This window comes from Gopherus evgoodei, chromosome 9 (genome assembly GCF_007399415.2).
Source record: "Gopherus evgoodei ecotype Sinaloan lineage chromosome 9, rGopEvg1_v1.p, whole genome shotgun sequence".
Classification (NCBI taxonomy): domain Eukaryota; kingdom Metazoa; phylum Chordata; order Testudines; family Testudinidae; genus Gopherus; species Gopherus evgoodei.
Genome location: NC_044330.1, coordinates 50,942,859 through 50,965,246, shown reverse-complemented (window position 1 = coordinate 50,965,246; position 22,388 = coordinate 50,942,859). Strand labels below are relative to the sequence as shown.

General features: G+C 43.5%; 1 protein-coding gene across 4 annotated transcripts in view; it reads right to left on the bottom strand.

Annotated features, from left to right (window-relative positions):
- The window catches only part of VPS8 (VPS8 subunit of CORVET complex), a 245,348-nt gene extending 224,645 nt beyond the window's left edge, over window positions 1-20,703 (bottom strand). For all 4 annotated transcript variants that reach the window (XM_030576520.1, XM_030576526.1, XM_030576525.1 and 1 more), the window contains exons 1-6: window positions 20,295-20,703; window positions 17,137-17,205; window positions 15,579-15,709; window positions 12,399-12,492; window positions 5,621-5,653; window positions 2,705-2,759 (exon numbers count right to left, since the gene is read on the bottom strand). In XM_030576520.1, the coding sequence (XP_030432380.1) occupies window positions 2,705-2,759; window positions 5,621-5,653; window positions 12,399-12,492; window positions 15,579-15,709; window positions 17,137-17,205; window positions 20,295-20,441 (529 nt within the window). In that variant the 5' untranslated portion in view covers window positions 20,442-20,703. The remainder of the gene's footprint in view (window positions 1-2,704; window positions 2,760-5,620; window positions 5,654-12,398; window positions 12,493-15,578; window positions 15,710-17,136; window positions 17,206-20,294) is intronic.
- Between the last annotated feature and the right edge of the window lie 1,685 nt (window positions 20,704-22,388).

The window sequence follows — 22,388 nt, the reverse complement described above, 5'->3', positions numbered from 1 at the left end:
TCTAGATTGTACCCTGGGGAATGTCACAGATATAAACTAGGGAATAGAACAGGGGTGGGCAAACTTTTTGGGCCGAGGGCCACATCTGGGTGAGGAAATTATATGCAAGGTCAGGGCAGGGGTTGGGGTGTGTGAAGGAGTGCAGGGTGTGTGAGGGAGTGCGGTGTACAGGAAGGGACTCAGGGCAAGAGACTGGGGCAGAGGAGGGGTGCGGGGTATATGAGGGGGCTCAGGGCAGGGAGTTGGGGGGCAGGGTGCAGGAGGGGTTTGGGCTCCAGCCCAGCACTGCTTACCTAAAACGGCTCTGGGGTGGCAGCGGCACGCATGGGGCCAGGCTCCCTGCATGCCTGCCCTGTCCCTGTCCCGGGCCCCCGGGCCACTCCCAGAAGCGCTGCAGCCCCGGGGACTCCACATGTGCTGCCCTTGCCATGCCTCCTGGTACCTCCCCCAAAGCTCCCATTGGCCACGGTTCCCCTTTCCCAGCTAATGGGAGCTGCAGGGGGTGGTGCCTGGAGGCAATGCATGGAGCCCTCTGCCCCCTCCACCTGGGGGCCGCAGGGACATGGTGCCAGCGACGCCGCAGGCTGATCCAAAGCCCTGAGGGGCTGGATCCAGCCCATGGGCCGTAGTTTTCCCACCCCTGTAATAGAAAGTAAAAGAGATATTACTTCTGTATACAGCATTGGTAAGACCATTGCTACAATACTGTATCCAGTTCTGGAGTCCACAATCTAAAGGAATGCTGAAAAATTGGAAAGCGTTCAAAGAGGAGCTACAAGAATGAGTTAAGGCCTGGAAAACCTGCATAACACTAAAAGATTTCAGAAGTTCAGTCCACTTAGCTTATCAACGTGAAGATTAAGTGGCAACTTGACCAGTCTATATCACCTACATAGGGAGAAGATTTCTGATGCTAAAAAGGGCTCCTTTAAACTAGCAGACAAAGACATAAGAAAAATGGCAGGAAGCTGAAGTCAGCAAACTTCACACTGGAAATAAGCAGCACATTTAACCCTGGGGATTATTAGCCACTAGAACACATTACCAAGAAATGTGGTAAACTGTCCATCATTTGGAGGCTAAGGACATCCAACTTGATTTCTAAAAGACATACTGTACAAATACAACTTATTGGGCTCAATGCAGAAATCACATGGTGAAATTCTGTGCCCAGGGTAATGCAATGGTCAGCTAAGAACAATTACGCCCATCTTCCGGCCTTAGAATCGATGAATAATTAACACTTTCATGCCACCTCTCATGTTCTGGAGCCTGCCTCAAGGCACCCACGAACATAATCATCTTCATGTTCCACTGTGACACTGAACATCAAACCAGATAACATCTGTTTTAATAATGCTTAGACTGTAAACTTTTTAAATGTATTATTAGAGTTTTGAACAGGTCTTAAAGTGTATGCACATGATTTATAAGTCCACAATTATGTGGATTTTGAATCATGGAAGAAGCAATGTTTTACCTAGAGAAGACATGCCAATCGTACTGAAGCTATGGTAAACAGAGTAGAAACCTCTGAAGAAGCCCTAATGTAACATTAAATGTCCAAATTCTACATTTTAAAAATCCATATAGTAGTTTAACAGACAGCTCTCTCTCACTTTATCAAAGCAAGGTTCCTGATGTGCCTTAAAGAGTTTGTAAATGATTGGATGTTTTTGAAGCAGTATTACAATTACATATATACTGTTCCGAGATTTTAGTAGATATTGCTTCGGTCTTTTACTTTGTTCTTTGGAAGGGGTGTATGGAAACACATTCTCTGTACTGATTGTCTCTTTTCTTCTTTACAGAGAAAGGAAGAACAAAGCAGTTTGCACATATACAGTGCTTTACAGGTCCAAAACACTACATCCTACTGCTGTAAACTGATCTTTACAATATCCCTGTAAGACAGGGAATTATGCTTAGCAGTATCTTCCCAAGGTCAGCCAGGATGAGAACTCAGCAGTTCCTGGCTCCCAGTCCTATGCTCCAGTTACCACTAGTAACTCAGAACACCACACACACACGCTTACACTTCCACTCATATGGTTGGATATGATTGAGAGGATAGAGCACTGTGTGCTACCACTTCTGCTAGCTTCAAAAGTATCACACTCTGAAAGTGAATCATGCAAATTTGGCTTTTTGATAACAGTTTACATTTAAGTGAGCATAACAACAAGCAGGACCAATTCCTGTTCAAGTTTGATTTTATCCTCAGCCCAGAATAATATTTAATAGCAGATTTCTCTCACCTTGAGTGTCAGCCCAATAAGATTATAAATCAGCAATTGTAATAGCTAAGAAATGTATTACATTGTTAGACTCAACATGTCCTGCCAACATTTAAGTCAGGATGTGATCTGATGACAAGGAATCTATTGTTTGAAAAGTTAGGACAAATGCTAGCAAAAGATGATAAACGTATGACAAATTTATACTGATCTTGTTTATATTGCCTTAATATTCTGTTAAACCAAAATGATGAATTTTCATTAAGTATCAGTGACTTCTATAATAACAATTACCTAGAAGATAGGAACTATTCCAGAAGGCCTATGAGATTTCTGTTGAGTTTTCTGTCATGTTTATGACCCTGTATTTTTTATAGTTCTTTACTATAGGTAAATTAAATATTAAAACATGAAATTCAGGATGGCAATTGAATGCTGGAGAGACCAAAATGGTATTTTTAACTTACCAAAAATTAATGCTAAACCATGGGACGTCCCCACTGCTATCAGACTTGACGCTGCCTGAACAGAACATGGAGAAAAGTTAAGTTTTGAAATGTCAAACTGCCACAAGTCCATGATTTAAGCCCAGTCAACATCTTTATCGCTGCTGGTCAAAGTTAATCAGCAAATGGAAAACCATTTTAGAAAGCTACAGATAGTGTACATTACAGCAAGCTTCCCACAGACAAGTATCAAATGCATACAATCCAAAATATCTGTATCAACCACCTATCACAATACTGCTGTTAAAATATAATTTTACATCTCAATGACTGTCATTTACCTCTCATTCCTTTGAGCACAGTGCTGTATTTTTCCCTACCCTGTTTCAAGTTCAATACATTCATCTACCATGGTGATGAAAACACACACAGACAGTAGATTTCCTCTACATGAGGTTAATATCACTCCTGTTGTCTCGCACAGGAGTGCATTCCCGTTTTTCATATCTAAGGATTACAGTTTGAGTGCACCCTCAGCAATTCTCAGATCTCCATAAAGGGCCCAGTTCAACTGACAGAGAGAAAATTCCCAATGACTTCAATGGGGAGTTGGATAAGGCTTTAAGTGCCCCAAAGTCAGGAATATAGTTAAATGCTGTAAAGATATATTTGTGTCTTCTGCTATAAAGCTTTGAAAACATTGTAGATTAAAAAAAAAATGCTTGAAAACCAGGAGCTTCTAAGTTCAGGTTTTATATACATGCATGTCCCTGTACACACAGTAGACATTTCCGATTTGTTCTGTAAATAGTATACCTGGATTTCAGTGATTCTCTTTTTTCCTTAGACATTATTAGAATACTGCACATCTTTGGTTCACCCTACCCCTATGAACTGATACACTTACATCAAAGATTCTCTAAGGAACAGGCAGCCTAAATATGGCATTCCTCTTAACTGATTTCCCTTATTCCTCAGCCACGGGCAACCTTAATTCTGATGTTTCCTACCTGGAGTGCTTGACTCCCCAACTTTAATAGTGTTTTTAACCAAGGCATGGTGGGAGGTTTTTTGTTTTGTTTTTGTTAGTTTGGTTTTTTTGAGTTGCTATAAGATGGTTATGATCACAATGGCTTCCAGTATGTTATATAGTTTACAGCGTGTGAGGTCGTATCTTTTATTGGACCAACTTGTATTGGTGAGGGGGGACGTTTGGAGCTCACACCAAGAAATGCTCTGTGTAAGGTTGAAAGCGTTCCTCTCTCACCAACAAAAGTTAGTCTAATAAAAGATGTTACCTGACCAACCTTGTCTCTCTAATATCCTGGGACCAGCATGGCTACAACAGCATAGTATGCGGTTTATAGTATGACACTTAGTTGATGTTGGAGGACCTTGGACAGATACCATGAACGGATTATTTTTAAGGCTACAATTATGTCACAGAGGTCACGACCTCCATAACATTGGGGGACCCCAAGCTGCCCAGCCACTGTGAGCAGCTAGGGCCCCTCCGCAGCTCTCAGACATCTGTGGTGGCAGATGAGGGACCCCAGAGCTGCTCAGAAGCTGCGGGGGCCTGGCACAGCTTCCCAGCTGCCACCACTGGCAGGGCCCCCCTCCCCATAGCTCCCAGCCCCACACGGCGATGAAGGCATCCCACCTAGCTCCAGATCTGCAGGGGGACCCTCCCCACAGCTCCCAGTCACTGGGGTCCCTGGAGCTCCTAGTCACTGCAGCTAGTGGGGAGGGGCAGGGTGCTGGACCCTCCTCATTTTCTCAAGGATGTTTTTAGTAAAAGTCAGGGACAGCAACCACTTTGTGATTTTTTTTTTTGTCCATGACCTGTCCCTGACTTTTACTAAAAATATCCGTGACAAAATCGCAGCCCTAATTATTTATTTCAGTCTAAGTAACGACTGGTAGGGAGGAAATCTCACAGGAAACTTGGCATTGACATTTGCCAAGCTTTTACATCACATACAATGGGAAAATGTTAGTGCGTAAGTTCACGTATACACTACAGCTTAAGCTGTATAAGTTATATCGTTCAAGGGTGTGAATAAGCCACCCCCTTGAGCAACACAAGTTACACAAACCTAAGCACCGCTGTGGATAGCACTATGTTGGCAGGAAAGCTCTCTCCCATTGACTTAGAGTGTCTGCACTAGCAGCTGCGCCACTGTAAGCTCGGCAGTGTAGCTGTAGCCTAAGTAACAAGCCTTGGTCATGATCTGAAAAAAGGCAGAAACTTGTGGAACAAGTGATCAACAGAAGCTTCCCAAAGATGTTGCCCTCTATATGACAATAGTGGGGGTGAGAGAAGAGGATAGAACTCCACTGCTATAAGCGAAGTGTCTCAGGCCTGGTAAACACTACAGCGTTAAATCGGTTTAAACAGCGTTAAATCGATTTAACGCTGTACCCGTCCACACTACAAGGCACTTTAAATTGATTTTAAGGGCTCTTAAAATCGATTTCTGTACTCCTCCCCAACGAGAGGAGTAACCCTAAAATCGATATTACTATATCGATTTAGGGTTAGTGTGGACGGAAATCGAAGTTATTGGTCTCATTCTTTTACTGAGCTACCCAGAGTGCACCGCTCCGGAAATCGATGGTAGCCTAGGACCATGGACGCACACCACCGAATTAATGTGCCCTAGTGTGGACACACAAAATCGATTTTATAAAAACAGTTTTATAAAACCGGTTTTAATAATTTCAATTTTATGCTGTCGTGTAGACGTGGCCTCAGGCTACTCCTTCTGCCCTGCATGCTTAAGATTCTGAGTGTGAATCAATACCACCTTCTGGGAGAAGGCAGAAGATGAAAATGTCAACATTTCAACACTGCACTATAGAGTACGAGGGATGGACCACAGATGTAACAGGAAGATTCACTATACTGTATTTTACAGTTCTTTCAGTACTTACTATTGCAGTAGGTAAACCAGCATCCACTTTGTCCTGCAGTGACAGAAAAGTAATTATTAATAAAGTAAAAGGAGGCAGGGCTCCTTCCCTGTGTACAGTTCTGCTCAAAAGGTGCAGCTGTACTGATTGGAGGATCGCTCTGTGCTGCCTCTCATACACACAGTGCTCTAACAGCAGCACCAACACTACAATGAGGAGGACACTACATCAGCAGCATGGTGTGAACCTCCCTGTTGAACTGTCTCACAAAAGGCAGGAGACAAGCTGTGGAAATAGCTATGGAATCCCATGATTCCATGGGAAATTTCACACACACAAGTGAAGAGGGTTATTTGCACTCCAAAGAAAAAATATCAAGATACACAATTAGCTTTAGCCTGCCACACAAAAAATATTCACTTTAAGTTAAGATTGTTCAACTGCATTTCTTATTAATGTAATGTAATTTACTAGAACTTGAGAAATCACCAGCTGCAGCAGCATTAAGATTCAAGTCAAACTAAATGAAAAGAACCATTACTTACCCTATGGTTCTTTGAGATGCATTGTCCATACCAATTCTACTCTTGCCACGCATGTGCCCCATGCACGTGAGATTGTATTATTTAATAGCAATATCCTTTGTGGCTACACCTGTGCCCCTTAAAGATGGAGCTTAAAAGGCAGGGCAGCCTCAACCACCACTCAGTTCCTTTGCCAATAAGAATCCCAGAAAGTGGGACACAGATAAGCAGGGATGTAGAGCAGGTCATGGTATCTGTGTGAACATAAGGTAAAGAGAGCAGGTTGCCATGGGTTCAAAGAGGGTTCCCCATCAGACCACTTAGAACCAGGTTGCAATCCCAGGAAGGGGGAGGCTCCTTGACTGGGGTGAAAATGTGGGAAACCCTGAGAAATTTGTTCATCCCCTTGACTGGGGTGAACAAACATAATGTAACCCTGTACCCATGGATCATCTGCAGAGATGGCCACCACATGTACCCTAACCAAGCCCAGATGGAAAATCTTTTCCACTTTGCAGCATAGAAGTGAGTCTGGTAGAGGGCTTCCTGCTCTGTAGGAAGATCTCCTGGATCTCAGATGAACTCTCTCTTTCTAGGGGGGTTAATCCACAAAGTCAGATGCAGTGAGGTCAGGTTCAGGTGCAGTATCCTGCCCTGATTTTGAGAGAGTATGTTGGAAAGGAGAGGTAGGGTTATGGGTTCTCACCAGATCTGAGAACCAGAACTGTCTGGGTCTTGCTGGGGCTATCAAGATGACACAGCCCAAGTCCCCTGCCTGAGTTTCCTGAGGACTCTGGGGATTATGTGAACATGCACTAAAGTACAGAGGAGCCATGTAGTCCATAGGAGAAGAAATGCATCCATCTGAAAATCCGGGCCTACTCCCACCTTCCCACGAGCAGAGCGCCAAACACTTGCTGTTCTTGTACATCACAAATAGACCCATCGCCAGCTATCTCCACTTCAGAAAGATGCTCTGTAGAACAGAATTGCTGAGGAACCATCAGTAACTCTTTTGGAAGTCCTATTGAGACAATCTACCAAGGTGTTTCACAGGCCAGGAAGGTAGATAGACTCATGTGATTTGGCGGACTAAGCACCATTCCAACAGATACAGCACTTCCTGGCAGAGTGGAGAGGACTTTGCCCCTCCCTGCAAGTTGGTGTAGTAATTCACAGTGATGTCGTCATCAGTGATATGGACAGGGAGACACTAGAGAAGAGGAAAGAAAGCCTTCCAGGCGAACCACATTGCCCTGAACTCCAGTATGTTCATATGCAGCAATCTCTCAAACAGTGACACTTTTCCTTGGGCTTTTAAATGGCTGAGATGAGCTCTAGCTACAAAATGGAAGCATCTGTTATTACTATCTTGGTGGCAACAGAGAGAGACCGGAACTCCACTGCACACTTGGAACAGCTCTGTACACCAGTTTAAAAAAAGATGGGGACTTCTACAGGGACAGTGATAAGCTGGTCCATGCCACATTTTCTGGGTGGATATACTGATTTCAACCAGCTTTCTAGCAGCAAAAGGTGACATCTGGCATGCTGTGCAACGTAAGTACACACTTCCATATGTCCCATGAGTTTAATACATGACTTCGCTGGTGTTCTGGGATGCTTGCAGAGCTGGTTGATAGAATCTACCATGGTTGGAAGGCATTGTTCATTTGATAAGCTCTTGAAGACTCGCAGTCCACTGGGGCTCATATAAATTGTTCCTCAAACTAAAAAAAAAAGACACTTGTAAGAATGGTCCCTGAAAGGAGATGGGGAATGGGATAGGCAGAAACTGAATGGAATAGGCAGAAACTGAATGGAATACCCTTGACTTACCTTGAAGACCCATTGGTCTGAGGTTATTCTCATCCAGTTCCTCTGGAAAAGGGTTCTCAAAGGGGTAGATGAGGAAAGGACAAACCATAAAATGTTCTGCCAGGCTCTCACTCATATCAAACCCAGTTCTTTAAGGAGGTGCAGCACGTGGGATGGAGGAGGACTGAGCAAGATCTGTAAAACCTCTGTCTCTTGCATGGAGGCTCAGAAAACCAATTATGTGTAAGACTGACTTGGATATGCACCTGTAGTAGGGCTGCTTTCTCTGTGAAGTAAAAACATGATGTGGGAACACAAAGGCCCAACAGTTGAAGAGTCGTCTTATCACCCTCAAGACTGATGTTTTGACTGTAGTGTTGCGGGGGAAGGAAGAGAGTGCAAAGGGAGAGAAAAGGTCATCTCAAAATAGGAGGTTCTCTATAGTGGTTTTGACCTCCCATTGGATTTCAGGCATCTGGATCCAGGAAGTACGTCTCATGGTAATGCCAGATGCCATGGTCCTTGCCACCATATCCAAGCAGTTCATGGTGGCCAGCTGTACCTCTACCATCAAGGTCCTCATTCCTTCTAGTGTTCTCCTGTGGCAAGTTGTTCAGAAGGTTTGAGACTCACTCTCAAAGGGGGGGGGGAGGAGGAGAGAAGGGAATAAAAAATTAAAAAAAAAATAAATCAAGCTTTGAAAGCAAAACTTGATAATTAGTCACTCAACTGGAGGCTTACAAGAATAGATATTGTAGACAAACAGGTACAATTTTGGGGGCAGTCCTTCTCTTGTGGCATATTCTTCGGTGCTCCCTGCTGTTTAGATTTCTCCTGGACCACCGGTAGCCAGGTGTCAGGTTTTGGAAGAAACCCTCATATCCCCTCACAGGGGGCTAGCATTTCCTATTAGCTTTGAAGTGGGTAGCATGGAGGTGGGAGTATGTCAGATCTCTTTCACCAGCAAACGATCACCCTTGTTTATGGGCATTGCTATCCAGCCCACTTTATAATGTGGAGAACATCCAACAGTTTACCTTTTTTCCTCCTGAATTATCTCAGATAGGATGTCCAAAAGGACTGCTGAGAACTCTGAGGAGATCCTGGAAAATTAAACTCATCTTGAGACAGAAGATATGTTAACAGCTTCACCCTGAGACAAGGAAGCTTATTGAGGAGGTTGGTGGTTCCTGGTCAGGAGAAAGTTGGTCTTTCCAACTGAAGTACTCATCTGCCTTTAGAGGAGGCTGACATTGTTTCCTCAGAGAAGGGGGTACTGGTTGAGAAACAAAAGAAATGAGTCTCTTCCAGGGTAGAGTTCATGCTCAAGGGGTGTTAAACTGCCAGAGTTGTTAAACTGTAGAGGATATTGTGAAAGATGCTCTTTGGAACCTAGTGGTCTCCTATGTTCACCTTTATAGTACTCTCTGGGCTGTCCACTAAATTCCCATTGGCTCACCCAGGGTGGAAATCAGGATCTGGAGGTAGAGGAGCCCTCAGTGAATTCAAGTGAGGACAAGTACACATAGATCTCCTCCATAAGAGAGGCAATCCTGCCCAGACTATCAGGTCTGCATGGTACCATATGGAACAAAGCCAAAGTAGATGGCTGATACAAGACGTCTCTCAAAATGGTCCAAGAGAGGAGACTCTGGTACCAGATCAATGAAAAGTTACACTAGTACCAGGATGGTACCAGATACCAAGTAGACAACAGTGCCAAGGAAGAGCTCAGTGACATGGTAGGTGGTAGTCACCAAGGGTCTTGGTGCTAGAGCACACAGTGCAGACACCATGCCAGAAGCACCACAGTCCTTTTGGAATGAAGGAGTCATTGATGCCAAGGCACCAGTGAATGGCTCGAGGCTGCACTTCCTAGCAGAGGGAACCCAAGAAGATCTGAGTCTCATACTCAAGGAAGGAAGGCAAATTTGCATCTGATGCCTTAGAAGCACCACTGCAGTCTCCTCCCTCTCCCTGGTGCCTGAATGCCATCTGTGGGAGGAGAACGCATGAGAGGTAGAGGTGGTACCACAGCTAGCCAGTGCTGAGAACAGGAGCAGTTGAGCTTTCCCAGGCTTCTTGGGGGAAAGACTGCGGTTGCATGGATAACTCCATCAAGAATAGCGCAGCCTTGCCTCTTTGTTCTTGAGAATCTTTCTAGCATATCAAGCAATGTTCTGTTGTGGTCCTCTCCCGGGCAGGTGAGACATCTGCAGTGCACATCATTAGTGGGCAAAGTGGAGTTGCATGAGGGGCGGGTATTAAAGATGGGAGACTTGGAAGTCACCACAATGAACAAAAATAAAGTAAAATAAAAACAAAGTTTAAGAAAGCTAAACGAGTTCACAAAGTGAGATAGGAGAAACTGTTGCTTGAAGACACAGACACTACTAGCCGTTCCTTCTTACCAACCATGGCACAATGGAACAGAGCGGCGATAACGACTGCCCTACCATTTATGTCCTCTGCCACAGTAGCCAGGAGGGCATAAGGGGCCACAGCCAACATTCTTTTTTTTTTTTTAAATCAGATTTCAAGCACATGGGGCGTACGTGCCCCAGAAGTAGAATCTGGGTGGATAATTACTAACATTTTACCACAAAATTAAATACCGCTACCTCAGTGCACTCTGGCTCATCTCTAACACTAGCAGTCCAGGTGCCAGATCATGTGAAAGCCTAGGCAGCAGCTGAGAACTTTCAAACTCACAGCTGGAAGCTAGCCAAATCACTCGTATTTATATTAATACAGAAGTGATAGTTAAAGGCATAAGAATGTATTTGGTGTTTACACTTCATGAAAACTAACTGGATATTACATGCATTGCTTTCACTTATTTGTACCCTGTTATAATGTAATAGCAAACATTTATATTGTATATATCCCTGTAACTAAATAACCCATCAAACAAGAAAGAAGCCTTGTGTAATCCAAATGAAAAGAACAACAAGAAAGTACTAATTCTTGTGCACTGAAGTCAACCCGTCAGCATGTGATGATCAGAATGGCAAAATGTGCTCCTTTCTCTCTGCAGATTACTAGATCTCTGCTATCATTTGGAATTACAGACTGTGACTCATCTGTACATACATTTTTTACCTACTTTAGCCTCTCTAACTCTCATTCCTTTTTCTTAGCTAATAAACCTTTAGTTAGCATACTATAGAACTGGCTGCCAGCATTGCTTTTGGTGTGAGACCTGGGATGTAAATCTACTAGGTGACTAGTCTTTTGAGAGTAACCTGGAATATATTTGTGATTTTTAGTGTAAGTGACCATTTATCCCATAGCGCAGCTTGCCTTGGTGGCAAGATAGACTGGAGCGTCTAACGGGATTGGCTGCGATTCCCCTATAAAACTACTGAAGTACTTTGGGAGTTCACATTTGGGACTTGATTGGTGACATACAATTACAGAACATACTCCTAGTTTGAGGTGTCTGCCTTGCTTTTTACAGTCAGCCCTGAGGCAAGCACTCACAGTTATGAGCCATTCCAGACAGCATGACAGTCACGACCAAAACAAACTCCCTTTTATTTCCAATATTCAGCCTTCCACCTGGCACACATTCGAATCCACAAAAACAAGCAGCTTCAACTCTGATCTCAGACAGACATTTCCTCTGGGTCAGTGTAGCAATACAGTCAATACTGTCTTTTCTTTACATGACAAGACTGAGGTCAGAATTAATATAGTCCATCTGACAACTGTCAAAAAGTGGGTGCATGCATTATAGTCAATGAGGCTTGTAAGGGCAGAGATCAGTCAGACCATAAGCTGTTTCAGTATCATCATGCATTTAATGAAGCAAACTAGTGCTGAAAGAATCTAATCTTTTTTTTGGCAAAACACACCGCAAATAAGTTTCAGGACAGTAAGGCAAGCTTATTTGGATAGCACAGCTGCTAGCTTTCCTACTATTTAGTTAATCAGAGATTTCAACAAAGTTATCCCTTCGCCTTCAGTGGTTCATAAACTTTGTTCCTAACGAAAAGGTGATATTTTCAGTCTTTGTATCATTAATATTGTCATGAGGGAGTTCCCTCTTTGATCTGTCTTTATTTAAGAACACTTTAGCCATTTATTTTTCTTTATAACTAGATGTAGTGACTAGACTGGACTGGAACACACAGGTTTATATTTCCACTGAACATTTTCTTTGAGATGCATTCTTTAATAGCCATTTCCTTTGTGACTCACTTTCCTTTCAGAGGCTGTGGATGAGCACTGCAAGAAACCAGCTATCCTGACTCAATGCACCACTCCTTTTCCTCATCATTAAGCTCAGAGCTTCAAGTAATATTCTGTACCTAAGAGTGCACAGTGTGAAACTGACAGACTCCACACATGAAGTTCTTACCAAAGTAGGTACTGTTTTTATTTACTAATTTATATTCTCATGCCTGTTCATTGTAACTCGATTGATTATTTCACTGAAGGAATAAAACACTTACTGCAGCAGATACTATTTGGGCAGAAATTCCTTTCAGAAGAGAAAGACGGACAACCGATCCATGAAGAGAGAGAGAATCAGGAAGTTTTTTCTTTCTAAAAAAAGAGAGTAAAAACGTTGTTAGTCCAGAATAAATCCCAGCATTTAAGTTTATATGAAAAAGTTACTAATGGTTGCAATCACCTCATTTACCACACACTATCCAAACCATGCAATGAGAGAGGCAGGAACATATTTTCGCAAGTGATATGGAGCGAGGTTTGGAGCCCTACCTTGCTTGTCGAATCTTCCACAAGCACTTGTATATCAAGTGAGATTCCACAAACACTTGAATGGATTTCTCACTTGACATACAACTTTCTGAGGCACACAAGCACAAAACCAAAGGGAAAGAGATCATTAATACAAAATCTGCTTTGTTAAAAAGTTAGTGTGTCTGCTTTGTTTTTTTGTTAACCCTTTAATTTGACCAAACATTAACAGCCCTCCAAAAAGATCAATATCAAGCTTTTAAGAATGTTCTCAATTTCAAATGATTTCCCTCCCAAACACTGAAGCATCAGAACTATTAATAAAAAGTTGCAAATAAAAAGTTGCAAATGATTATTTTCACACTTCATATTTCCAAGTGGCGGAAATGTTGTTGCTCACTATTTAAAAAAATAATTTAAAACAAAACATCACCCCTCAGGCAGAGATTAGATGTGGGAAGTTGCGCCTGAAAAGTGAAAGTTTGAGAAATTACAAGGAGTTGAACCTGGCCCATTAGAACAGGGATAGCCAGGCAATCTTAACTATCAGTGTTATGCATTAACACAGATTTTAAAACTTAATTGAACTCTTAGGTTGAACTGTTTCATTTGATTTGAAAGTTAACAGTGTTTTTAAACCAGTCAAGAACAGTAAAACTGGAAACTTATTTTTCCCGATAAACAAGTTCAAGCGTATTTTATTAAAGTGTTATTGTATTTACAAGTATCAGGGGGTAGCCATGTTAGTCTATATCCACAAAAACAACAAGGAGTCCGGTGGCACTTAAAGACTAACAGATTTATTTGGGCATAAGCTTTCAAGAAGGGAGTACCTCACAAGTGGAGAACCAGTGTTGACAGGGCCAATTCAATCAGGGTGGATGTAGTCCACTCCTAATAATTGATGAGGACGTGTCCATTCCAGGAGAGGCAAAGCTGTTTTTGTAATGAGCCAGTGACTCCCAATCCTTATTCAAGCTCAGATTAATGGTGTTACATTTGCAAATTAATTTTAGTTCTGCTGTTTCTCTTTGAAGTCTGTTTCTGAAGTTTTTTTGGTTCAAGAATAGTTATTTTTAAATCTGTTATAGAATGTCCAGAGAGGTTGATGTGTTCACCTACTGGTTTTCGTATGTTACCATTCCTGATGTCCAATTTGTGTCCATTTATTCTTTTATGTAGGGACTGTCCAGTTTGGCCAATGTACATGGCAGAGGGGCATTGCTGGCACATGATGGCATATATAACATTAGTAGATGTGCAGATGAATGAGCCCTTGATGATGTGGCTGATGTGGTTGGGTCCTCTGATGGTGCCGCTAGAGTAGATATGAGGACAAAGTAGGCAACGAGGTTTGCTACAAGGATTGGTTCCTGGGTTGGGGTTTCTGTGGTGTGGTGTGTAGTTGCTGGTGAGTATTTGCTTCAGGTTGGGGGATTGTCTGTAAGCGAGGACTGGCCTGCCTCCCAAGGTCTGTGAGAGTGAGGGATCATTTTCCAGGATAGGTTGTAGATTGTTGATAATGCACTGGAGAGGTTTTAGCTGGGGGTTGTATCTAATTCACATCCTGTATTTACAGTATAATGTACTAATAAAGCCCCATTGACACAAGGCCTCACTGTGATGCTATAAATTAATTGTAAATTCTTACATATACACAGATTTTCAAAAATGGCCTCTGTGAGAACTCCTAGGCGTTCAGCACTTCTGTGAGTGAGGTCCTAAATGTGTGGCCTCACATGTGGACTGTGCTAGGCTCTTATTTTTGAAAATCTTAAGTTTTTTTAGTATGGCCTATGTTATTGTCAAAATCCACGAACCCTGCAGTTAGTTTGGCCTAAAGCTTGCAGTAAGGCCTTCTGGTTTCTGCAGTACAGCAAAACTAGAAATAATACATCAGCACTTCAGGTAAACTGAATTTGATAAAAACTTGTTTTTACCTATGAAAATAATCAGTATGTCATTGTGTCTTATTTGACTTCACATTCAAATCATTTTATTTTGCCCCAAGCTATCATTTTTCATCAAATCTTATATTAATAACCACTGCACTGTGCAAATTTTCAGGGGGCAGCTGGAACTTTTGGCCCCAGAGAAGGAACCAGGAGTGGTTTGGGATTGTGGGGCTAGAACATCTGATACAAATAATCAGCCGTTAAATAATCAATGATCAATGTTGCCCTTTAAACTGTGATTAAGTTAACACTCCACTGAAGAGAGGGAACAGTTCACATACTCAAAAGAAAACATTGTTTCAGGATGTCTACATACAATTTCATCAATTACACTGTTCACATTTGGAAGAGTTTTCTTTACAACCACAATAGGTAATTTTTTAAACTTAAAATAAGCCATGAAAGTCTAGATTCTGGTACATGGTTCTGCAAGTTTTCAGTCCACAGCAGCATATAAAGAACCACGGTGAAAAAAGTCTATCTTTCTGTCTAGTGGATCCCTTAGGAAGAAGTAGGCTGTGGTAGAATTACTTTTCTTTGTCCACATCATCCACTTTTAACACCTGCACTAGGGTTTGATCCTATCAGAGTTTAGACAGAAGTATACTGGGGGATTTTCCTCTTAATGGTGGGTTCTTTTCCAGTAAGAAAACAGAAAAATTTAGGTTTTTATTGAGAAAACTGGTTCTTTTCAAAGAAAAATATTTCATCACAGAAGTTTGGGTGGTTCTTTGCTTGGGATAGTTCTAAATGTCTTTTCAATAGTAGACCACATTTCTAATTTACAATTCAATACCTGCTAGCTTGCCCCACTGCATCTCAAACTAATCCCATGAACTGAATAGACTTGAGTGTCAGTCAGAAAATGTAGTTGTGTCGTGCTCAGTGAAATATGATAAGTCAGTTCCAATACTCATGATACACATCTAAATCTGAAAGATGGTGTCAGAAAGAACTGCCCAACTTATCAGTTACCTTTTCAAGTGCGTCCTGTCCCCACTGTCTGAGCTTGCCAAGGAAGATGTGTCATACGAGTGAGTGTCAATATTATCAATGTTTAAAAGAGAGGGATCCTCAAGAACAAAAGACTCTTCTTCATCATCAGTCTGAAAGAAAAGCAACAATTTGGTAAACATGACAGACAAGACAGATTGGAGACAACTCATCTCCAGGAATTCTCAGGCTGTTGGTGCCAAGGTCATGCTCACTTGCACCAAATATTCAGACCTTAGAACATATAGAGAGTTAAGGATGCCAGTTACAAGGGGTAACCAGTTTTTCTTGGAGTATCTGTATTACTAGTAGAGATCCCCACAGCTGGAGTCTGACAGGGACTGACCCTCAGAAGACGTGGGGGCCAGAGTCTAGAATGTGTAGTCAATGTTCAAAGTGGAAAAAAGAAGCCAATTCTTAAAGGTAAATAATTAAAGACGAACGGATTATTAAGGGGGACGGTAAATTCTCGACCACTTGTAGTCCTGAATATCAAGAATTGGCACTTCTTTCTAAAGAGAGATGCACTAATTCAACCAAAAGCTATAGGATTTCATGCATGGATCACTGGGTGAAATTCTCTGGCTTGTGTCACATAGCAGATTAGATTAGATCATCGTAATGCTCCCTTCTGGCCTTAAAACCTATTAATCTAAGTACATAAAAACAAAACTCTAAACCAAACTGAGCCACTGATCTTGAGGATAAATCTAGGAAGTTGTATGTCAAAGTAAGGCCAGAGGCACTACAGAGATCCACTGTAAAAACAAATTACCTAAACCTAAGTCACAGAGTATGCCCTGGTTCTAGACCTTCAGGAAACATAATGTGGCTCCATTTTTTAATATTTAAAGGTGGGGGTAAGGGTGGAAATAATTTTTTAAAATAAAGAGTCTTGTTCTTGTAAGAGAAATGCAGAAAGATTGTTGTCACAACCAGAGTTGTGTGTGCGGGAATCTACATACTGAAAAACATACAAAAAAAATTCAGATATAAATGAACCTGCCCTACTCACCAATTAATTGCTGCAACACGCACTGATGTATAATACATGCCACATGAACACACACTATGCATATACACAGAGGGCGCACAAATAATATTTTAGTGCCTAGATATAACAACACTACAAGAGTAATCTTTGATGTGTATCAAATGACAACACAATATTGTATCGAACTGTATTTATCCATGTATAACATTTACCTACATACCTAGTGTTCTGTGGCTACGTATTTATTCACAAGTATGCCCAATTGTGTATCTACCTACCTGTAAATATTTTCTAAAAATACAAGTATTTTTTAAAAATTGATCTTAGAAATATAAGATGGCATCATCCGAGTAGAAAACACAAAATCTAAATATATCACACAGTTCAGAATAATTACTACACAGTTTGTGTATTTTGCTAACTGCAGAAAGAAAAATATTCCATTTCGTCATCATTTAGAGAGAATTAATATGAACAATTCTATTTCCATATTTTGGAATACTACCGTATATGACTGGATTTCTTAACTCTTAAAAAGCTACTCACCTCATTTAATATGCTTTCCAGTGTTGGAGGGGTATCAACCTGGGGAATATCAAACTCTTTGTCATCTATCTAAATAAAAAACAAACAAACAGATTGGCGTTTAGCTTCATTATTCCACCTTCCAAACATTTTTTCACCAACTCAGAATGTACTTCATTTAGCAACTTTCTGAAGGTAGACTGGAGTAGAACCTCAGAGTTACAAACATCAGAGTTACGAACTGACCAGTCAGTCACACACTTCAGTTGGAACCAGAAGCACATATACAATCAAGCAGTGGCAGAGACAAAAAACAAAAAAACCAAAACAGTACAGTACTGTGTTAAACATAAACAACTAAAAAATAAATAAAGGGCAGGCAGCATTTTTCTTCTGCATAGTAAAGTTTCAAAGCTATATTAAGTCCATGTTCAGTTGTAAACTTTTGAAAGAACTATCAAAACGTTTTGTTCAGTATTATAAACAACGTCCATTCCTGAGGTGTTCACAACTTTGAGGTTCTGCTGTACCTTCATAGTCAGGTGCCTTCAATGCACTCAAAATTGCTTTGCAGTGGTTTGAAGGACAAGAAAGCAATCCAGTGTGCTATACCTACTGTAATTAAGACGTTCAATTATTAGCTTTTTTATTTCACTAACTCCTCAAAAACTAGTTACTTTGTAAACTAGGGATTCCACTGTATCTAGAGGCTCCAACTTAGAACATGCCCCTGTTGTGTTAGATATTGCTCACACACTAAAGCCGGTGTTCACGAACTGTGAGATGTGAGACATCTCTGGGGAATACATGGAAGAAATTGTGTAGTGGCAGATTTTATTTATTGTATTTTCATAATAGGTTACTCAGACAAAGCTTTAAAACTCTGTGGGAATTTGTTATATTAAATACAGTAGTTAATTTACTTTGAGATGTACCAATGAGAACACAGAGATGCTGACATACAGAACCCTCACCTCCAATAATCGTACAGCATAGATTCAGTTGCGCAGCAACTGTCTAGTCTAACTGAGCTCAGAACTTATTCAGGGTGGTTTTTTTCAGTTGTATATGTCAGGTTATAACTATCTGTATGTAACAGTGAAATATGGACAGATGGCTAAAGACAGGCAGTGTTAAGAAGAACAAATTGTCAGTGATTAGTAGGGCAGGGGTACGCTGGCAGATCTGGAAGTGGGCACTCAATAAGAAACATTTGGGAACCTCTGCCCTATAGTTACACAAGTATATGTCTATTGCAACAGTTGTACTGACAACTCTTCATGCGAATGCTCACTCCAGAATTAATGTCCACATAGGGAGTTATACTGGCATATAGTTATGCCAGCAAATTTCACCATGTAGACAAGCCCTTAGAGAGTTCCTACTTCAACTTAAATCTAAATAGACAAGACAGACCAGGTGGAAGACTTATCCTGATTCTAGAATAGCTGTGCCCAATGTTTAAAAAGGATCTAAAAAGACCAGCAGCACCTGGGTCACATCCTAGGAGTGGGAATATGGCAGACACTCCTGAATCAACTTTTACCCTCAGCAATTTTTCATCAAGAAATTCCAGTTTCTTACAGTAACTTTGAGTAGTATGGCCTAATATTTATTTTAAATCCTTAACTTTGTTCTGCTTCCTTGGGGATGTTTAAAAAGAGATTTTCAGCTAGTCATTTTTCCCTTTGCCCACTACCAGAACAGTGAATGTGAGTATACATATTTTATCAAATGCACAAAAAGTAATACATTGAAGAGAGATTTCTCTCAGAACTTTAATTACTGTGAGTGTTCCTTATAATTATGGTGTTTTAAGACAAATGTTATTTCCAAGCTGACATTGTCCCCTTGGCCATGTGTTAACAACTGTTAATGCAATTAAACAAAAGTAAACTGAACTTATCCTCTGTAGATAACTGATTTGTACCATTTCTTACATTTAATTTTTTAATACCAGTTTGGCAATCCAGTACAAATGGCAGCTTTGGCACTCCCTATTGCCACCCACATATAAGCACTAACAATATATTTTAAAAGTTAAAATAAAAAAATTATTAAAATGCATCATACTAAAGTCATAATTAAGGCTGCGTGTCTGTCACAGAGGTCATGGATTCCATTACTTCTGTGACTTCTTCAGTGGCCATGCAGCTGGCTCGGGGCTGTCCGAGCCAGATAGCCCCTGGGAAAGCAATAATAGCTGTTTGGGTATGGGAGGGAGCTCAGGGCTGGGGCAGGTGTGCGGGGTGGTGCTTACTTCAGGGGGGCTCCCCAGAAGCAGATGGCATGTCCCTGCAGCTCCTAGGCAGAGGGACCAGGGGGCTCTGTGCACTGCCCATGCCTGCAGACAACATGCCCGCACTTCCCAGCCAATAGGAGCTGCAGAGCCAGCACTCACGGGAGGGGCACTGCACTGAGCTTCTCCGGCTTTCCCTCGCCTCGAGGAGCTGCCGGAACATGCTTTTTGCTTCCAGGGAGCTGCACTGTGCCACCCCATCCTCCTCCAGCTCATTTTCAGATGAGAAAACTGAGGCACAGAAAGGCATAGTGACCTTCAAAAGTTCACAAAACTAGTTATTAGCACAGCTGGGAAGACAACTTGAACCCTTGACCTGTTCAGTGCCCTAGCCATTAGTCCACCAGATCAAGACATGTGAAGACACAGTACTGGGAAGTGCTGAGTGTGCACAATAGTAGTGTTGGGCAGTAAAATCACTACTTCACCTTTAGCAGTCCCTTGAAACATGCTAAACTGAGGCTCTGTTCCACTTTGTATCTAGCTGTGACACTCTGAGTTCCTTTCCCAGACTTGAAGCAGCACTGTGGGGTTTGAAACCTTGGGTCTTTCGCCAACAGATGTCCAGTCATCCACCACCTACCTCTCTCAATTATCCTGGGCCCACTATGGATAACACGCCATTGGCATTTCCAACCCCGCAGCACAGAGTAGTACCCTAGACGCACGCACAAGTCAATAAAACAGCTGTGAAGAGTCGTGCGGCTTAGACCAGCCCTAAACCTTTTACAGGCGTGAACGTGACACGAAAAGCAGCAGGTGGAAGCAAACATACAGCCCGAGCCTCTCCCTTCCACACGGCCCCCACCCAGCAGCCCAGGCTTCGCCTCACGCAGAGCGTTATCCCTGGGGAGGGAGAGGGCCACAAACCCAGTCTCACCAGGTCACTTTTAGACTCCAGCTCCCGGTCCAGCTCCCCACCGCTCAGCTGCGGCAACGCGGCATCCTGGCCCAGCAGCGCCCCTAGCGCCTCGGCGGGCCCCGGGAGAGAGGCGCCCTGCTCCGCGCCGAGGCTCTCGGGCTCCATCTCTAGTTCACCGGCACCTCCACCTCGCCCAGCCAAGGACCGGCCGCTGCCCGCGGGCTCGTTCGCTCAGGCTCGCCCCGGCCGGCCGCAGGAGAGCGCGCGGGGAAGTTGGCTAACGCCCGCCGATGACACACCGGTGAGCAGAGCCCGCGGGAACCGGGCCCGGCAGCAGAACGAGAGAACTGCGGCGAAGCGGCCCCGGGCCGCTGCGACGGGTCAAGCCCAAGCCCAAGCCCTTTCCCCTACTGCAGCAGGGCTGTGGAGTGAACACAGTGCGCATGCGCATCCCCGCCTCCTCTGTGGGCAAAGAGCAGCAGCTACAGCCGCGCCCGTGCGCCTCGCCCCGCCCCTTAGAGTCGCGCCCCGCCCCGTAAATGGCCGTTCGCTGGGGCGCGCTGGCCTCCTGCGGCCTGTGAGGTAACAGGGCTGCGGGACTCGCGTCGCCCATCATTCCTATCCTGCCCCCGACGGCGGGGTGGGGGAGCCCTCTGCGCAGCAAGCAGCGTGGGAAAAAGCACCACGCAGGCCAAGCACATGGGGGGGGGGCAGTATACTGCAGAGGCGTGGGGTGGTAAGATACGGTAACGCGCTCAGTGTGGGGGCAGGACCATGCATGGTACCCAGCATCTCAGGAATAAGGTGCTACAGAACTGTGCCTTGCTCTCCTGCTGCCCTAACAAGCACAGCTGGGTTGAACCAGCTAGGCCCCTTGACAGACTGTCCCACCTGTCCTGATTGGCTGAGGAAGCCAGCAGGTCTGTTTTTAAACACAGCAGTAGTTTCCTGGCTGCCTAATACGACATACTTTGAAGGCCGGCTTTAGGCCGATTCAACCAATTCCCCTGAATTGGGCCTCGCCTCTAAGAGGGCCCCATGCCCAAGCACCAGTACGGTGTACTGGCAAGAACCGGTGCACTGTACTGGGGTGGCCTGGCTTCCCCAGGGGGCAATTTAAAGAGCCTGGAGCCCCAGGCCCTTTAAATTGCCACCAGACCCCCACTGCTGGAGCCCTGGTGTAGGGCTGCAGGGCTCTGGGGGCTACTTAAAGGTCCGGGGCAGCAGAAGCAGGGGAGCTTGAGCCCTTTAAATAGCCCCCAGAGCCTTGGGGTAGCAGGGGGGCTATTTGGTATAAAAAATACATACTGTGGCACATCCCTTAAATCAGAACTTTTTATAGGCTACTGGTGGCTAAGAAATTAAATGCTTTTTTCACGGTTTTTTTCAGTCATCCCTGCCAGGTCCCTGCCAAAAATGTTCAAATTGGGCCCTGCACTTCCTAAAGCTGGCCCTGCATACCTCCCTATGCTCCTCTGGCCTGCTGTAGTCTAGACCCTGCCCTGCTCCTGTCCCAGCCTCAGAACCAGATAATCCTGTTTTGACCTTCCAGTTCCTGACTCTTTTGCCCTTGGATCTGGTATTTGGACCCCTACTTTCATTCTGACCCTTGGCTTCAATTCCTGATTCAGATGCTGCCTTGGCTCTTGACTCTAAGTCGGGTTCTGACTCTTGCTCCACCTCAGTACTAGGTTTACATTGGCACCATGGAGCCAGGCCCATGCTCAGGAGGAGCCCCAGCCTGCTCCATTTGCACTGTGCCTCGAGACCCCGCTGGCTCCGTCCACCTACTAGGCCTGGCTGCTGCTTTGCCCACTAAGTCAGACCACCCAGTCTTCTGGCAGCTTGAGCAGACCAAACTAAAACAAAGGAAAACAAAATCTGACAGAGGATCCAGACTGGCAGCTAATATGGATCCATCCCAGGCCAATATTGCCCTGCTGGAGATAACAGGTTCCTTACAGATAGGAGTGAAAGTAACTTACAGGACTTACCAGTACTGCTGGAGTCCTGAGGGGGGCATGGCCTCATCCGGAAGACGCGTGGCCTCTCAAGATTTAAAGGCCCTGGGGAACCAGCTGTGGCTGGGAGACCCAGAGCCTTTAAATCAAC